Source organism: Mya arenaria, chromosome 2, assembly GCF_026914265.1.
Source record: "Mya arenaria isolate MELC-2E11 chromosome 2, ASM2691426v1".
NCBI lineage: Eukaryota > Metazoa > Mollusca > Bivalvia > Myida > Myidae > Mya > Mya arenaria.
Window position 1 is genome coordinate 12,763,629 of NC_069123.1, and position 20,490 is coordinate 12,784,118.

The 20,490-nt window shown below is 34.4% G+C and overlaps 2 protein-coding genes across 4 annotated transcripts; both read left to right on the forward strand.

Moving 5' to 3' along the window:
- The first annotated feature begins 95 nt into the window (after positions 1–95).
- On the forward strand, positions 96–14,273 carry LOC128221642 (glycoprotein-N-acetylgalactosamine 3-beta-galactosyltransferase 1-like). 3 transcript variants are annotated; one of them, XM_052930258.1, is made up of 7 exons: positions 96–833; positions 1,510–1,644; positions 1,951–2,134; positions 2,403–2,526; positions 3,175–3,290; positions 13,747–13,857; positions 14,124–14,273. In XM_052930258.1, exons 1-6 carry the CDS (start codon positions 665–667, stop codon positions 13,835–13,837), a joined length of 819 nt encoding a protein of 272 aa, XP_052786218.1. In that variant the 5' UTR covers positions 96–664; the 3' UTR covers positions 13,838–13,857; positions 14,124–14,273. The 3 variants fall into 3 exon arrangements, with proteins under 3 accessions (XP_052786218.1, XP_052786207.1, XP_052786213.1); XM_052930247.1 differs by lacking the exons at positions 13,747–13,857; positions 14,124–14,273 and adding exons at positions 5,215–5,326; positions 5,595–6,517; XM_052930253.1 differs by lacking the exons at positions 13,747–13,857; positions 14,124–14,273 and adding exons at positions 5,215–5,326; positions 5,595–6,517 and having other exon boundaries at positions 3,178–3,290.
- Positions 14,274–15,387: 1,114 nt separating this feature from the next.
- LOC128218937 (uncharacterized) lies at positions 15,388–19,517 on the forward strand. Its single transcript, XM_052926715.1, has one exon. The coding sequence runs from the start codon at positions 15,581–15,583 to the stop codon at positions 17,183–17,185; it is 1,605 nt and encodes a 534-aa protein (XP_052782675.1). The 5' UTR covers positions 15,388–15,580; the 3' UTR covers positions 17,186–19,517.
- Positions 19,518–20,490: the final 973 nt, after the last annotated feature.

The following is a 20,490-nucleotide window of genomic DNA, read 5'->3' on the forward strand; positions in this document are numbered from 1 at the left end:
GAAATAAAGCAAAGTTGTATAAAAAATATGCTGTTGTAAAGATAAACTCCCGTTTCAGTGTAGTGTATACCTGTAAGATCGATTCAATGCTTTACCTGTGCGTTATGGATATGCTCAACCATAGATGGTGTTAAAACTTAAAACCATCATGCTTAATAACTACAGGATACTTTAAATATGTGGTTTACAGTTATTTAGCATTTATCTATATATATATATACATAAATTATATCAATTAACAGAATGTTACTCACATATTAATATGAAATGTGTGAAATGGATTGTTTCCGCTAATTCCAAGACAAAAAAATAAAAAAGTTAAAAAACGGTTAATCTGTGAGAGTGCAGCTTTAAGCTGAAATTATTATAAGATATTTGAATAGTGTAACAATGTGTGAATTCTTAATGGATCGTGCAGAGCATAGCAGACACTCTCAAGCATGAAGGACGAATTAACTACGAAAATATATTCGATTTAGTTACTTTGGTGAAATGAGTAATCATGTTTTTAGGCTGCTCATGACATTCGTGATTTGGCAGTCTATCGGTTACACGTTTATACAAGTAAAAGTAATGAAATTAGCACACATGGTTTAAGGCTGCTCATGACATTCTTGTTGGGACTGTCTATCGGGTACATGTGTATATAAGTCAGTGTAATGAAATGAACACACATGGTCTAAGGCTGCTCATGACATTCCTGTTTGGACTGTCTATCGGATACATGTTTAATGAGTTTCTTTCGGGAAAATGTGATCATATTGCCGAGGAGGAAAACAGCTACGTGTCTGACATTCTTCAAAAGAATGGAGTTTTATCCGAACATCATGTTGGTAAATATCAGTCATCGTAGTACGTTCAAAGGTGGCAGAATTAGTCAGAAATGGCGAAAAACATATATTTTGATATAATCATATCCATTTTTTTTCACAATCTATGTCAGAAACTGCCACCTAAAAGGACGTTTCTATGAATATTTTTTCTTAAATACACATTATAATATGGAATTTATTGGGTTCACTTCTTAAGTATTTAAGGGTTGTTTTGTTACGATAGTAATGAAATGGAAACTACAAATAAAAAGCTTAGCTACCAGAACAAATTATGCCTTTCTCAATGCCACAAAATCAAACGCCAAATAGCAAACAAATCTCAAAAAAAAAAAACGAAAAAAAAATCGATAAAATAAATATTGTAAGGTACCTCCTTGGAAGTATTCATTTAGTTAGGCTGGACATTACATACTGTTTGGGTTTGTTATCATGTGTATATATATAATTCTAATTGGGCGTAAGAAACAGCAACATCATCATTGCAGTAGACACATTTGACAAGTACTGGGATTGTCTCTGTAGTTTTCATTATGCGTTGTGTAGAAGATAAGCTAGTATTTTAACACATATATCAAGCATAAAGAACATTTCCAAGTTGCATTTCAATTTTATAATTTATAAGTACATCAATACTCTCAAATTGGCACTCATCATTATAATGCAAACTCTGTCTTAGCCGAGACAAGCGTGGTTGCCGACCTTCTTCGGGAGAAGGTGAGGGTTCTATGTTGGGTCATGACCTTACCTGCTAATCATTTCACTCGGGCTGAGCATGTGAAGAACACGTGGGGCGGACGTTGCAACATTCTATGTGAGTGTTTCTTTATAGCTGCATGTTCTGTTTGTAATGATTTCTCTTGTAATTTTTAACTTGTTTAATGATTCAAAACTGATTTATAAGGCATTTTACATGTAATTTACCAAATTATTGCAATATACGAACTAAACTCTGAGGAAATTGTTTTTAATAGATATACTTTGAAGGTACACATCACATACGAACGGTGTCTCTAAACAAGGACTTTGTTAATGTCTTGGCAGCTAAGCCTGTGCATTAAATTTTCATTAGTACTTTATGTACCACATATGACATGCCTTCTTTTGTCATAACTTCCAGTATTTATGTCAACCGGTCGCGAAGACGCTTTGCCGACAGTCGTTCTTCCGGTTGAGGAAGGTCGGGAACACTTGTGGATGAAAACCAAGATGGCGTTTAAGCATGTGTACGAGCACTTCCGGGATAAAGCTGACTGGTTCCTCAAAGCCGATGATGATACATACGTCATCGTTGAAAATTTGAGGTAAAACAATTAACAGGCTTCGATATTTCCATGGTATTTTCAAGTAAGTCACATTGAAAATTTTAAATGCAAAAGAAATATGATTTGTTAAAGTGTTTGATTAATTGATATCCAAAATAAAACTTAATAATCACCTTATCTGTCAGAAAGATCACCTTATCACCTTATCTGTCAAAAAGCCAATATTGCAATAACTACAGGAATCAAACAAATTGTTACATTGTCATCGCGGATAAAACAGTTCGAATAATTTGTCTCCTTACGAAAGGTACATGTTAAAGGACAAAGATGCCATGAAACCAGTCTACTTTGGGCGTCACTTTAAGGCAGGAAAAGGCAAGGGATTTATGTCTGGTGGAGCGGGCTATGTGCTCAGTAAAAGGGCCCTTACGGTTTGTTAACTGTTAATAAGTACTATTAATAAGTGATATTAATAAGCTTGTCCCTGAAGTTTCCGTTTTATTATTGTAGATGTTATTTATTGACATTTAAATTTTACTGTTACCTAAAAATATCATTTGAATAATGAGTAATAATGGATTATTAAACGGCATTGTGAGCTATTCACATTTTATTTATTTCTTTTTTTATATGTAAACATCTTTAATTAACATGCATGTATCAGCCAAATTCTAATCATTGACACATTTATGGAAGAGAAAAATTTGAAAATTGACCCTAACAGTTTTGTTCTTTAAACATTATAATTAAAGACGATCATATCTTCAGATTGACATAGCAAAATTTAGCTACACAGATTTGAGTAATAAAATCATTATCAATGATTTATTTATAAGGGGAAACATCCTGATAACTGGGGAAATCATTAGGACTACACATATTTTTAATACCATTAAAGTCAGAAACACAAACTATTATGCTCTTTTAAGTTGTTTAATAATTGCATTAGGCATAACAAAATATAATTATTTAAACAAAGGATGAATGTTTCATTTAACTCTTTATATAAACATAGAACAATTTGAAATCAAAGTAAATGTTATCATTAACTGTTACTGGTCATGCTACTTAATTTACAGCAGCTGTACACCTCTCTGAGTGACCCTTCGAAGTGCGAGCTGTCGACCAGAGGAGCAGAGGACGTTGAGCTGGGCAAGTGTCTCGAAATGGCTGGAGTCAAGCCTGGTGACTCAAGGTAACACATATGAGTTAAGACTGAATGTGGGTGGTAGGTTTGTGTTTGCTTTTTAATGAATTTATAAATAATTTCCTAAGTTGACTACTCACAAACCTGTAAAAAACATCATTGATCTCCGGATTTTGCTGGTTTGCCCTCCATTGGTGAACAGTGGATAATGAATTTATGTTTGATGCATTGTGTCTCATGTCGGCTAGTCTTTGAAATATAAGGCTTCTTGTATTTGGCTTATCACTGTTGTTGTCTTTGTATTATGAACACGTGTACTATAACGTATTCTAGTATTCTACTACCATCCAATTTATTTTCATATAAACGTTTACATTCTTTGGTAATACGAGTATTTGTGTGCTCTCCTGAAATCGTTAGTGCCTTTAACATCCTTTGGTCTGTACAGTTTAGCTTTTGAAATGTGTGCCATAAACATTCTTTGGTAATACGAGTATTTGTGTGCTCTCTTGAAATCGTTAGTGCCTTTAACATCCTTTGGTCTGTACAGTTTAGCTTTTGAAATGTGTGCCATAAACATTCTTTGGTAATACGAGTATTTGTGTGCTCTCTTGAAATCGTTAGTGCCTTTAACATCCTTTGGTCTGTACAGTTTAGCTTTTGAAATGTGTGCCATAAACATTCTTTGGTAATACGAGTATTTGTGTGCTCTCTTGAAATCGTTAGTGCCTTTAACATCTTTTGGTCTGTACAGTTTAGCTTTTGAAATGTGTGCCATAAACATTCTTTGGTAATACGAGTATTTGTGTGCTCTCTTGAAATCGTTAGTGCCTTTAACATCCTTTGGTCTGTACAGTTTAGCTTTTGAAATGTGTGCCATAAACATTCTTTGGTAATACGAGTATTTGTGTGCTCTCTTGAAATCGTTAGTGCCTTTAACATCCTTTGGTCTGTACAGTTTAGCTTTTGAAATGTGTGCCATAAACATTCTTTGGTAATACGAGTATTTGTGTGCTCTCTTGAAATCGTTAGTGCCTTTAACATCCTTTGGTCTGTACAGTTTAGCTTTTGAAATGTGTGCAATAAACATAATGGTAGGTGTTGCTGATGCATATGTCCCTTATTTTCATTTGCATTGCTTAGTGCTCAGTGGATTGTTAAGATCGTTCGACGAATGGCAGAAGGTAGCTTAAAATAATATTTATGTACTGTTGTGATACCTTCCAACGTTAAGCACACGATACTGAACCATACTACTTGCTTATGTTTATCGCGTCTTATACGTTATGATCGTTCTCGCCAGAATAATTCTCCTGACAAACACATAGAGGTGACATGTGTGATTTATTTTCAACTCGTGGTCAAAACTCACCAACTGAGTAAAATTAAAATTATATCGTTCCCATGACTAACATATCATGCGATGAGTAATGCGGGGTCACGAGATAAATACGTCGATTCATAACGATATAGTAGCTGTGGCCACGACATGGCTTACACATTAGAACAAGTAACAAGTCATGGCCACGAGAGGAAAAATAACACAGGTCACCTCTATACCACCGACCGCATAATTGTCGCCCCTACCTCTTAAATTGAAACTTCCTGCTTTAGTTTTTTCTGTAATACGTTAATTTTCATGACGTAAGTTGTATTAAATCCGTTTAATGATACAATGTGGCCTTCAGCGACATGCCAAGTATTGAGAAACGTAAGCGATGATCTTATTTAAGGACATGCGAGAAGGGCCTTAAAGATATACAAAACGAGAAAAAAACAATGTCACAAAACAAGAATGGCAGACAACACATGCATCAAAATATCGTTATCAATAAATGTTGGGGTAACCACATTTAAACGTTCATGTAAACATGAATTATCTAGGGGTTTAAACTAATGTATTTGCCCAATGTCACTTTACATTGGTCTTTGGTTTCTAAATCGTGTTGACCTATTTGTCTGTTTATCAAAGGGACGGGATGAAAGAGACGTTTCATCCATTCATACCAGAACATCACCTCATTTCTGGAGCGTTACAAGATAATTTGTGGTACTGGTCGCTAAACAAATACCCTGTAGTTCAGGTAAGTTTCGAAATTAAAAGAAATGCCTAAATAATCATCGTTGTGAAAAACAACAACAAAACGTGAGTACGTACTAAGTTACAGATAATATTCATTTGCATAAAGAAAACAGCGATATCACATTATATGCGATATACCTTTGCGTAATTGGTCATTGAGGAGTTACCACAAGATGGAAACAGTTTAAAACATACTTTCGTTAATAAAGAATTATGAAAAATCACATGACGGACTTGAAAGTCACTTCAGACAATATCTTACTTTGCAGGGACCTGGTTGCTGTAGCGACTATGCCATCAGTTTTCACTACGTAAATCCAAATATGATGCATGTACTTGAGTATATGGTCTACCATCTTAAACCGTATGGAAGAAACTTGATAACCAACGTGATAAATTGTGATGAAATCCATAGAACATTGACGTGATTTATCAGACCAACACAGTGTAGTTGACCTTGTGTTTTTTTATAAAAAGAAATGTGAAACTGATACTTTCCCTAGCATCTAAAATGCATTATATAAATAAACGTTCAATATATTGAAGAGATTTTTTTTCATTTTTCTTAGCCTGAGTCTGGAAATAAAATTCAATGGGTTAGTACGTATCGATTCTGGTGCAAATCTGATTGGTCGAGAGAAATGTCACATGAGCAGTTAGCACTGGCTTATAATTATTTTGTTAATGTTTATCTCTTAACTTTACAATATTTTTGGTGGTTTTATGTTGTTTTATGCCACACCTGTCTTCGTTCAATATCACTTGACTGGTCAGCAAAATTTTTGGCTCCTTGGCTTGGCATCTGCAAGCAAAACATATCTCGAAATATGGGAGTTCGTATTCCGAGCCAGTGCAATACGGCCGTATATCACCCTGCTAACGAAACGCCATTACACGTAAGGAACTATGTCAAAAGTGACTTCATAAAACAAAATAGTCTTTCCATAAACTGACACTTATTACGAAAATGTGTTTTTAAGACATTTAAACCAGTTATGAAAATAATAAAAGTTAATTTCATGCGACTAACATGCATTTTGGCAATACTCCATCCCAGTCGAATAAAACTTTCCGGGTCAAAATGCAGAACTAATATCCGTATTGTGTCATTAAGTTATAATTTTATTTTGTCTCGTAAATTAACAAAACTGATCAGTATTCATAGATACATTTGAATAAATATGGATATTTCGAGAGTTATTGTATATATATGGACGTTTACAAATGCTATAGATGTGTCCACAAGTTATCGGTTTAATTTCTGATTGAGCGTGCTTTGTACGAGTATACCCCAATGCCAAATCCATCGATACAAATGTACAATATCGACTCGACTGGATCTTTTGAGCAGGGTAATAAGCTTTAAACCCGGAAGATTTGAATATTTAATTTAGAAACCTGAGCTTATCACTTCATGGTTACTATCTGTTATACGTAGTGGAAATGGAAAACAGAAACGCGCATTTATTAAGTAAAACATACTCTTACGATAAATGAAATGTTAAGGAGCTTAGAAGACAAATCGACGCAATGCAGAAGAAAACATTCAACTTTTAACAGAAGGTGGAAATCATTTGATGCATAGCAGACATAGAGCATCTACAAGTGGATAACCGGTTGATATTCAAAGATGTCGGAACCTCTATGTTGTAATATCCACGGGGAACTGGTGACAGCATTATGTGTCACACATAAAGATTTTTTGTGCACGCAGTGTCTTATTTCCAGTGATCACAATACCTGTGTAAAGAATGTATTGACAAAATTCAACACAGAAAAAGACAAATGTTTCATTAAGTGTATTAGTGTACGTAATCAAATGTCATGTAAAGAGAACGAAGTCAAGAAACGCATGGAAAAAATACAATCAGGTAAAGAAAGATTGGAATTGGAGATAAACGCAACATTTGACCGCCTGAAGGAAAAACTAGAAGAGATGCGAGGAAACACTCTTCAAGAGTTAGCTGATGCTGAAAGTAAAATGGGCAATACATACAAACAAAAAACAGAAAAAATCGAAGGCTTCCGTGAAAATATAAAAACTATGTTTGATTCTGTCGAGGCAGGAAAAGTTGAAGAATTGAAAAGGCAGCTGGAGAAAACTGAACTGGATATGTTAAGCACATTTGAAATTCCTTCGGAAATGAAAGCACAATATTCATTTAGTAACAACATATTAGAAATTCTGAACAGCAAAGACAGCTGTGGTAAGCTATGGTTCGAAGAGTATGATCATTACGAGCCAATTAATGTAGACAACAAGAAACCCGAGCATTACGGGTCTGAAGATTACTACGAGCTTAAAGCTGGAGCAAAAACAGATACAGATATATGTACGACAGATGGAAAAGACGGCCCACCTCCCAAGAGCGAAACACCTACTCCTGAGGTCACCGAACTTGCAAAAAACAAGAATCACAGTTACATTCTGTCTGATCATTCTGATATTCAGAAAACACCTGAATTCGTTGAAATAATTTTTACATCACATGGTCTTGTATTGTTAGATTCTGCTAATGGCGTTCTTGTTCTTTCTGACGATAAGGACGGGAAAATTAAGAATGTCATGAAATTGCCTTTTACGCCTGAAAGTATGACCGGTGTTTCATCAGATAGAATTGCTGTTCTGGGAAAAACTGAAACTGGGACATGTATTCAAGTTTATAAATCTAGCTTGAAAGGATTGACAGAGAAACCGAAAGAGTCCTTCAAAATCGTCGATGGATCAAAATGTGTTGGATTTGATTTTGACAATAAAAAGAAGTTGTTTGTTGTCAATTTCGTCGACAAGTTATTATTCTTCAAACCGAGTGGCAAACTAAACAATACATTGGCACTTGACAATCCCTTTAAAATGAGCGACATGAAATCCGTCTATGACTCCGAAGGCAATCGCGTGTATACTGTGTATCCTTCAGAAAAAGCTTGGATGTGCTATTCACTTCAGGAAAACAAGCGTATTTGGATAAGGGCAGAGAAAGGGGAACGTTCAGACTTTTCACCAAGCAATCTAGCACTGCATGGAAACAAGCTGTATATTGTAAGTGGACGAGCACTGTTATCTTTGTCGATGGACACTGGCGAAACTTCTTCAGATAAAGAAATTGAACGAAGATTTTTGTCGATTTTAGCCTGCTTCATAACTGACACAAACCAAGCTATTGTGACGACAAGGTCATCCGAGAAGACAGAAGCACTTACTGTGACCTTCATAGAGTTGGAGAAAAAAGGTGACTAGCCATAGACTTAACAATGTCAACTTTGTGAGTGACAAGACGCAGATTTATCATTGAAAACTTTATAAGTAATTTGGCGTGTATTTTTAAGGGTCGAATTGATATGTGATTCAACGCGGATTTAACAGTATCACATTGATAAGTGATCAGACGAGGATTTAACTGTGTCAACTTGATTAGTGATAAGACGCGGATTTTTTAACAGTGTCAACTTGATAAGTGATTAGACGCGGATTTTTTAACAGTGTCAACTTGATAAGTAATTAGACGCGGACCTTACTGTGTCAACTTGATAAGTAATTAGACGCGGATTTTACTGTGTCAACGGCATAAGTGATTAGACGCGGATTTTTTTAACTGTGCCAACCTGATAAATGATTAGACGCGGATTTTTAACAGTGTCAATTTGATAAGTGATTAGACGCGGATGTAACTGTGTCAACCCGATGAGTGATTAGACGCGGGCTTTTTAACTGTGTTAACTTGACAAGTGATTAGACGCGGATTTTTAACAGTGTCATCTTGATAAGTCTTCGACTAAAGGACTTGTCCGTGTAGTTTTTACAATTTTATTGATCAGTATTTTGTGTGGATTTAACAGTGTCTTCTTGATTAGTGATAAGATGCTTATTTATTGTTATGGTTGAAATGGATGATTGTTGACATTAAACATAAGGCTTACGTTTTAGGCCTAAATATGACCTAAGCAACTGTAGCAATATCCTGTAAAGTTGTACTTTTGTTTTCAGCATGGTGAAGTTTCGCCGTTTTTTGCAACATAAGACTAAACATTGTTAACTAAAAACAAATAATATTATATTTTCAAGCGCATTTATGAAAAAATGTAAAAACTTTGCATTCATTCTGGTACTGAGTAATATTGCGCTTTTGACATCGCACAATATTACTCCGTTTGAGAACTCGTGCATATAGTTTCCTATAAATACAATAACCTATTGCTTTTTATAAATATACTATAAGCATGAACACCATGCCCATCTTTTTTGCAACGAAAGTCTTTTTCAGTCGCATTTTAAGATCAAAAGTGACCACATTATAAATGCATTTTTAAACTGATCAAAAGCCATTTCCAATTAGCAAGTATACAGTTCATCATAACTGCTGATATATATTTCAAGAAAAGAAATATTTAAACCTTTTTATATAATTATCTTGACAAACTTTTATTTTAATCGGTCACACCTTATGCATAATATCATCAAGCACGATTGATTCATTTAGCTATATTTGGAAAAAAACATTGGTGTTGATGCAGAAATAGTAAACTATTTCAATTACTTTGGAGTGGTACACACATCTAGTGGTTCTTTTACTAAAGCAGCTAGTAAGGATATTAAATCAATAAATTGTTTAGAAGTTATGGTATACTTGTGATAAAAAAACAATACACTTATTGTGATACTTATTTAAAGCAATATGATTGTATACATGAGAAATATTAATTATTTTTATGTGCGTTAAAATGCCTCTCTATGTCATGTTACCGACATTAAGGACCTCAATGGAATAAGAGTTCTTTGTGACCTTTTTTGAGTTATCTTTGGTGCTGGTGTGCAGGGCATGGACCCGTCACATTAACATGTATGTAGTATTTTTATATTAACTGTGCATGTTGTTTTGATTGTTCATGTTATGCACTCATTGCCGGAATTAATATATCTATCTTTCTTTGACACGTCTAAGTGATTCCACTATGTCCATTGACCAGTGGTTTTTACTGTCTAATCATATCACTTGGATTATTATCTTTAAATTAAGTGAAATCTAATGTGGTTCTTGAATTCAGTCCCATTTATTTATATTACTGCAGCATTGCTTTCTCTAATGGTTGCCTTTGATTTCATATCCAAGAAATTGCATTGTATTTGTGTTAAGGACGATATTCAAATTTATCCCCAATCATATTGAAACTTGTTGATAGTGTATATGGGCATACGGTCCCAGTCATTTTCGATTGTGGCATACATGTTGCTAGTTTTTTTACCTGTTACATTCCTATTGTAGGCTTTAAGTGTTTATAAAACGAATAAGATGAGACTTTGTGGCAGTGTCACCAGTCAACTTAGTCATCAGTGTCCAACTGTATAGGATTTAGTTGAACTATTAACCCGTGTCATTTCATGAAAACCGACGTCGGATACCACTGATAAACAATTTCACTTTGTTTCAATATAGTTTGACCGGAATAAAGTGACAGGGTTGCGACGGGGCATTAACAAGGGCCGTATACGTCTTGACTTTATATGTGTACGAGTATTGATGTACTAAGGTATTCATTACAAATAAATTGTGTATGCACATGTACATGTGTTTGATATTTGTGTATCATGTTTTCTCCTTCTTCAAACTGTATTCTTAAACACTGTCAATATTGTGTGCAAGTAATTACTATTATTACTTATGTGCTGTTAGAAACTTATCAACTACGAACAGACTATGTTACTTTGCAATACCTTTATATGTGAAATTCTGCACTAATTGATTATTACATAGATATTTTCATTGCCTAATCAGAATAAAACAAATTGAAAAGTGTCGCTTTCATTTCGGAATGGTACAAAATATACCTGAGGAGAGGTGCATTTTAAGTCATATAATTGCTTTGTTAATGAATATTCATATAACGTAAGCCATTTGTACACTTTAGGGTTTTCAATGAAGTGGCAGTCGCTGCTGTGACTCTCGAGCAAAACCGCACCGCTGAATGTTTATATAAAACACGTGCTGAACACATAATTATCACTCATTAGTCATTTTGATAAAGGTTTAAAGCAACTCTTTCTAAAATTGTTTTTGCTCAAATAGTATCCTTTTTTATGGTGTTAGATATATCGCATTCATACAACTTTTCAATTCCAAAATACCACTTTTCTATTCGTAAATATTTTGATAAAAGGTGTACAGTAATTATCCCTTCAAATATATACATCAAATAAAAAAAATATGCATTTTATCATAATCATATTATACACAAGCATGAGTACGTTTGTGCAAAGGTATGGGCATATTGACATTGTCAACCTGTCTTTGTTTGCGAGGAGAGAGAGCCGTTTTATGACCCGGAAGATTTAGAAAGATAAGTGTGCCTACATTAAAACATGAGATAATATTAAGATTAACGAAATGTATAACGCGATATCCAAACACGTTATGGCTGCCATGTATTTAGTTGTTTTGAAACGCGTGTATACACTTCTCTTAAGATAAATTAAATTGTAAGGAACATAAAGAAAAGGCATTTAGTTCAAACTATTTTCCTTTTTCATGCAAATAAAAAAACAACTGTCGCGATTTCCCGTTAAGTTGTTCTTTCATTTTCAGCATGTTGATGTTTCGGCATTTTCGCACAATAAGACGTTGTATGGTCGATCTTAATATTTTAACTTTAAAATAAAATTATGATACGTATTGCTTTTACCGCGGATATGTGACCGTCCATCGTATGTCCCCTTAATTGTGTCCCCTCGATAACACTCCATAAGATTGCAGAATTTAAAAAAAAAATTAGCACACATGTTTATGACATCAGGTCGACGTGCAGAACACATTTTCAAAATATCTTGAAAGTCAAGATCATTTCATGTCCGCTTCTGATCCCTCAGACAATGAAAATATACTATTATAAACATAACTTGACAAGTAGTTGTTCACTGCATTAACCCGAAATAAGCGAAATAACCAGTCTCCTAGGTTTATGGTCAAGGTCACAAGTTTGGATAGCTATATTGCTCGTGATCATTTCACCTCCGGACCTGATGGAAGGATTTCTTTCTTTCGTCCTTCTTGCTCGTTCATAATTATTATTTACTCTTTACGAGTGTGTGTTTGTTTAGTTCAAGTTTGATAATTGGTCACGTTGGCTTCAAAACAAATGATATCACTAGGTAAAGATAAACTTTACACCTTTGATGGCATATTTTGTTTACAAATGTACCTGCAACCCTGCCAGAATGTTAGTCACATAAAGTCTATCTAGGTCAACTTCGCAATCGGGCCATGTGGATTAAAACGGGTAGGCCATAAGTACTTTCATATATATAAATTAAAAACCATATTGTGATACGTGATTTATTTTCAACTCGTGGTCAAAACTTACCAACTGAGTAAAATTAAAATTATCGCGTTCCCATGACTTACATATCATTCGATGAGTAAGGCGTGGTCACGAGATAAAAAGTCGATTCATAACGATATAGTAGCTGTGGCCACGACATGGCTTACTCATTGGAACAAGTAACTAGCCGTGGCCAATAGAGGAAAAATAACACATGCCATCTCTATACCACCGACCGCATAATTGTCGCCCCTTACCTCTTAAATTGAAACTTCCTGCTTCAGTATTTTCTGTACTACGTTAATTTTCATGGCATGAGTTGCATTAAAGCCGATTAATGGTACAATGTGGCCTTGCCTAGTATTGAAAAACGTAATCGATGATCCTGTCTGAGGACATGAGAGAAAGGCCTCAAAGATATACAAAACGAGAAAAAAAAACGTAACAAATCAACAATAGCAGACAACACATGCATCAACATATCGTTATCAATAAATGTTCACTGCGGGGACCAAATGGTTGGTTTCAGTGCAAGATGGCGTCACCAAAACGGAGCTACAGCTCATTTTCCTTTCGTTCTCATATCTTTTAAAATCATTCAAATATTCGTTCACAAATGCACGTACCTGTTATATCTCAACAAAACTGAATCGTTTTATGTTGTTTTCCACACCGTTACCTCATTTTTCTCTAAATCCGACGCAAAATGATGAATGGGCCTGTAACCTACCAGTCGGATTATGTACATGTTGGAAACATTGTAGAAGTGTTCTAAAACACGGTTAAAGTTTCAAGGAAAATATGGATATGCTAATACGCACGATGTAGGTGGGCATATGATAGGCTATGTTTAAATTCCAATTTTTTTTTTATAATTATATGTTTTACCTTGGTTTTTGGGTCGAGTCGAGCGTTTTGGTGACGCCATCTTGCACTGAAACCAACTATTTGGTCACGTGGATTCCATGCCGTGAATGTTGGGGTAACCACATTTAAACGGCCATGTAAACAGGAATTATCTTGGGGTTAAAACTAATGTATTTGCTCAATGTCACTTACATTGATCATTGATTTCTTAATCGTTTTAACATATTTGTTTGTTTATCAAAGGGACGGGATGAAAGAGATGTTTCATCCATTCATACCAGAACATCACCTCATTCCTGGAGCAATACAAGATAATTTGTGTACTGGTCGCTAAATAAATACCCTGTAGTTCAGGTAAGTTTCGAAATTAAGAAAATGCATAAATAATCATCGTTGTGAAAAACAACAACAAAACGTGAGTACGTACTAAGTTACAGATAATATTCATTTGCATAAAGAAAACAGCGATATCACATGCAATATGCCTTTGCGTATTTGGTTATTGGGGAGTTACCACAAGATGAAAAATAATAGTTTAAAACATGCTTTCGTTAATAAAGAATTATGAAAAATCACATGACGGACTTGAAAGTCACTTAAGACAATATCTTACTTTGCAGGGACTCGATTGCTGTAGCGACTATTCCATCAGTTTTCACTACGTAAATCCAAATATGATACATGTACTTGAGTATATGGTCTACCATCTTAAACCATATGGAAGAAACTTGATAACCAACGTGATAAATTGTGGTGACAGCCATAAAACATTGACGTGATTTATCAGACCAACACAGTGTAGTTGACCTTCTTTTTTTTATAAAAAATATCTTAAACTGATACTTTCCCTATTATCTAAAATGCATTATATAAGTAAACGTTCAATATATAAAAAGTTTTTTTTAATTCCTCTGAGTCTGAGTCTGGAAATAAAACTCCAAGGGTTAGTACGTATGGATTCTAGTGCAAAACTGAATGGTCGAGAGGGATGTCACACGAGCGGTTACCAATAGCTTATATTTTTTTATTTTTTTTACAATATTTTTTTTATGTTTTATGCCACAAGTGTCTTCGTTCAATATCACTTGACTGGTCAGAAAAATATATCATATTGACCTCAACAACAGTCTACCATTGTACTATATCTATATATGTGTACATTCCATGTTGTACAAGTTGCAGAGCTTGGTTTGCTTTAAATTATGGTTGCTCTTGATTCTTTAGTTTCTGCACTTTATCAAAATTTCGGCTGCTGGGCTTGCTATCTGCAAGCGGAACATATCTCCAAATATGGGAGTCCGTTTTTCGAGCCAGTACAATACGGCCGTATTCCACCCTGCTAACGCAACGCCATAACACGTATTGAACGATGTCAAAAGTGACTTCATAAAACAAAGTAGTCTGTCCTTAAAATGACACTTATTACGACAATGTGTTTATTAGGGATTTAAACCAGTTATGAAAATAATGACTCTCATGAATTTTGGCAAAACTCTATCCGAGTCAAATAGAACTTCCCGGATCAAAATGCAGAACTAATATCCGTATTTTGTCATAAAGTCATAGTCTATAATGTCTCGCAAATTAACAAAACTGATCAGTATTCATAGATACATTAGAATAAATATGGATATTTTCTTTGGTATTGCATATACATGGACGTTTACAAATGCTATAGGTTCGTCCACAAATTATCGGTTTAATTTCTGATTGAGCGTGCCTTGTACGAGTATACCCCAATGCCAAATCCATTGATACAAATGCACAATATCGACTCGACTGGATCTTTTGAGCAGGGGAATAAGCTTTAAACCCGGAAGATTTTAATGTTTAATTTAGAAACCTGAGCTTATCACTTCATGGTTACCTTTTGTTATACCTAATGGTAATGAAAAAAGAAACGCGCATTTATTAAGTATAAAATACTCTTACGATAAATGAAATGTTAAGGAGCCTTTAAAATTAATCGACGCAATGCAGAAGAAGAAAACATTCAACTTTTAACAGAAGGTGGAAATTATTCGATGCATAGCAGACATAGAGCATCTACAAGTGGATAACCGGTTGATATTCCAACATGTCGGAACCTCTATATTGCAATATCCACGGGGAACTGGTGACAGCATTATGTGTCACACATAAAGATTATTTGTGCACGCAGTGCCTTATTTCCGGTGATCACAATACCTGTGAAAAGAATGTATTGACAAAATTCAACACAGAAAAAGACAAATGTTTCATTAAGTATATTAGTGTACGTAACCAAATGTCATGTAAAGAGAACGAAGTAAAGAAACGCATGGAAAAAATACATTCAAGTAAAGAAAGATTGGAATTGGAGATAAACGCAACATTTGACCGCCTGAAGGAAAAACTAGAAGAGATGCGAGGAAACACTCTTCAAGAGTTAGCTGATGTTGAAAGTAAAATGAGCAATAAATACAAACAAATAAAAGAAAAAATCGAAGGCTTCCGTGAAAATATAAAAACTGTGTTTGATTCTGTCGAGGCAGGAAATGTTCAAAAATTGAAAAAGCAGCTGGAGAAAACTGAAGTGGAAATGTTAACCACATGTGAAATTCCTTCGGAAATGAAAGCAAAATATTCATTTAGTAAAAACATATTAGAAATTCTGAACAGCAAAGAAAGCTGTGGTAGGCTAAGGTTTGAAGAGTATCATTATTACGAGCCAATTAATTTGGAAAACCAGAAAACCGAGCCTTACGGGTCTGAAGATTATTACGAGTTTAAAGCTGGAGCAAACACAGATAAAGATAAATCTACAAAAGATGGACAAGACGGCCCACCTCCCAAGAGCGAAACACCTACTCCTGAGGTTACCGAACTCGCAAAATACAAGAGTCATAGTTATTCTCTGTCTGATCATTCTGATTTTCAGAAAACACCTGAATTCGTTGAAATCATTCTTACATCACATGGTCTTGTATTGTTAGATTCTGCTAATGGCGTTCTGGTTCTTTCTGACGATAAGAACGGGAAAATTAAGAATGTCGTAAAAGTGCCATTTACGCTCGAATGTATAACCGGTGTTTCATCAGATAGAATTGCTGTTCTTGGAAAAACTAAAGCGGAGACATGTATTCGAGTCTATAAATCTAGCTTGAATGGATTGAAAGAGAAACCGAAAGAGTCCTTCAAAATCGTCGATGGATCAAAATGTGTTGGACTTGATTTTGACAATAAAAAGAAGTTGTTTGTTGTCAATTTCGTCGACAAGTTATTATTCATCAAACCGAATGGCAAACTAAACTATACATCGGCACTTGACAATCCCTTTAAAAAGAGCGACATGAAATCCGTTTATGACTCCGAAGGCAATCGCGTGTATACTGTATATCCTTCAGAGCAAGCTTGTTTGTGCTATTCACTTCAGGAAAACAAGTGTCTTTGGAAAAGGGAAGAGAAAGGAAAACGTTCAGACTTTTCCCCAAGCAATCTAGCACTGCATGGGAACAAGCTGTATATTGTAAGTGATCGAGTACTGTTATCATTGTCGATGGACACTGGCGAATCTTCTTCAGATAAAGAAATTGAACGAAGATCTTTGTCGATTTTAGCCTGCTTCATAACTGACACAAACCAGGCAATTTTGACGACAAGGTCATCCGAGAAGACAGAAGCACTTACTGTGACCTTCATAGAGTTGGAGAAAAAAGGGTGACTAGCCATAGATTTAACAATGTCAACTTTGTGAGTGACAAGACGCAGATTTAACATTGAAAACTTTATAAGTAATTTGGCTTGCACTTTTCAGGGTCTAATTGATAACTTGATAAGTGACTATATGCGGATTTAACAGTGTCACATTGATAAGTGATCAGACGATTATTTAACTGTGTGAACTTGATAAGTGATAAGACGCGGATGTTTTAACAGTGTCAACTTGATAAGTGATTAGACGCGGATTTAACTGTGTCAACGTCATTAGTGATTAGACGCGGATTTTTTAACTGTGCCAACCTAATAAATGATTGGACGCGGATTTTTAAAGGAGTCAATTTGATGAGTGATAAGACGCGGATTTAACTATGTGAACTTGGTAAGTAATTAGACGCGTATGTTTTAACTGTGTCAACTTGATAAGTGATTTGACGCGGATTTTCAACAGTGTCATCTTGATAAGTCTTCGACTACAGCTTGTCCCTGTAGTTTTCGTTTTACTTTTAATCAGTATTTGGCGTGGATTTAACAGTGCCTTCTTGATTAGTGGTAAGATGCAGATTTATTGTTATGGTTGAAATGGATGATTGTTGACATTAAACATAAGGCTTACGTTTTAGGCCTAAATATGACCTAAGCAACTTTAGCAATATCCTGTAAAGTTGTACTTTTGTTTTCAGCATGGTGAAGTTTCGCCGGTTTTTTTGCAACATAAGACTAAACAATGTTAACTAAAACAAATAATATTATATTTTCAAGAGCATTTATGAAAAAATGTAAAAACTTTGCATTCATTCTGGTACTGAGTAATATTGCGCTTTTGACATCGCACAATATTACACCGTTTTAGAACTCGTGCATATAGTTTCCTATAAAAACAATAACCTGTTGCTTTATATACTATGAACATGAACACCATGACCATCTTTTTTGCTACGAAAGTCTTTTTAAGACACATTTTAAGATCTAAAGGGACCACATTATTAATGCATTTTTAAACTGATCAAAAGCCATTTCCAATTAGCAAGTATACAGTACACCATAACTGCTGATATATATTTCGAGAGAAGAAATATTTAAACCTTTTTATATAATTATCTTGACAAACTTTTATTTTAATAGGTCACACCTTTTTCATTATATCATCAAGCACGATTGATTCTTTTAGCTATATTTGGAAAAAACATTGGTGTTGATGCAGAAATAGTTAACTATTTCAATTACGTTTGAGTGGTACACACATTTGGTGGTTCTTTTACTAAAGCAGCTAGTAAGGATATTAAATCAATTTTTAGAAGTTATGGTATACTTGTGATGAAAAAACAATATACTTATTGTGATACTTATTTAAAGCAATATGATTGTATACATGAGTAGTATTAATTATGTTTATGTAAGTTAAAAATGCCTCTCTATGCCATGCCACTGACATTAAGGACCTTAATGGAAATAAGGGTTCTCTGTGACCTTTTTTTAGTTATCCTTGGTGCTGGTGTGCAGGGCATGGAGCAGTCACATTTACATGTATGTAATACTTTTATATTAACTGTGCATGTTGTTTTGATTGTCCATGTTATGCACTCAAACAAATAAGATGAGCCTTTGTGGCAGTGTCACAAGTCAACATAAACATCAGTGTCCAACTTGATAGGATTTAGTTGAACTATTTACCCGTGTTATTTCATGAAAACCTTCGTCGGATACCACCGATACACGAATACACTTTGTTTCAATATATTTGACCTGAATATACTAACAGGGTTGCGACGGAGCATTAACAAGGGCCGTATACGTTTTGACTTTATATTTGTATTGATGTATTAATGTATTCATTACATATAAATTGTGTGTGCGCACGTACATGTCTTTGATATTTGTGTATCATGTCTTAATTTCTTCAAACTGTATTCTTAAACACTGTCAATACTGTGTGCAAGTAATTACAATTATTTCTTATGTTCTGTAAGTAACTTATCAATTACGAACATACTATATTACTTTGCAATACCTTTATATGTGAAATTCTGCACTAATTGATTATTATATAGTTATGTTCACTGCCTAATCAGAATAAAACAAATTGAAAAGTGTCGCTTTCATTATGGAATGGTACAAAATATACCTGAGAAGTGCATTATAAGTCATATAACTGCTTTGTTAATGAATATTTAAATAACGTTAGCCATTTACGATACGATACGATACGATACGATAAGTTTATTGCGTAAAACATTATACAATATTCATAGCATATAACATACAATACAATGAATGGAGAAAGTACAGAAATACAATTTTCTGGAGCAATTTAACATGAATGATATAACATCCTAAAGTTGTTCGAGTGTGGTTATAAAAAATAGAAATATAGCTAAATCTGTTAGTATAATTACATTACATAACAGCAATTCATGTATAAATACGAGCCTAGTTATGTAAAACCTCACTAAGCTGGTTAGCAAAGTAAATATATTTTGCTAGTCTATATGTGTTATTCTTTGTGTTACAACTTAACATGGATTTAAATTTATTTAACGTTGGCCAGTGGCAAAAATAAGGCTTAAAAATTTGTTTCTTAATTCCCTATATCTTGGGCACACAAGTAGAAAATGAAATTCAGATTCTACCTGAATCAGATTGCATGATACACATATTCTGTCATTTACGGTGTGTTAGTATATCTGCCCGTCTCGATTCCAAGTCTATGGGCAGAAGTTCTAAATCGTGCAAGAGCATATCGAAATTTGTTTTCATGGATTGTTTCTAAATATTTTTCTCTAATGAAAGCATGTTTAAACAAGGCGTATGTTCTTAATCTAGGTGAATTATTGATATCTGCGTACCAGCTTTGGCAATATTTGTCTATACTTCTCTTTTTTATAACCTCAAATGTGTAATTATCGATACTTTCAGTTCGCCAAATATCAGAAAAACCATGTTCATTCAAAATATTTTTAACTTGAGTGGCCCAGTTTTTGTTTTTATATGTTTTATTATTTGAATCGTCTGTTCGTAATGCGTTATAAGTATGTTGGATTAAACTATTATCTCTTGAAACAATAACTTTTTTCCAATATTTGATTATTATTTTCCTATATACCATCATTGGTACCCTTCCAAGTTCTCCGTATAACGCAATTAAGTTTGTTGATTTTTTTGCTCCAAGTATATAGCGAAGAAATTTCACATGAATCATTTCTATGTCCGTAGTTGGATTCATACCCCAGATTTCCGAGCAGAAATTAAGAACTGAGCCCACTAGCACATCAAACAGTTTAATTTTCTGATGAACGGGAAGTTCAGTAT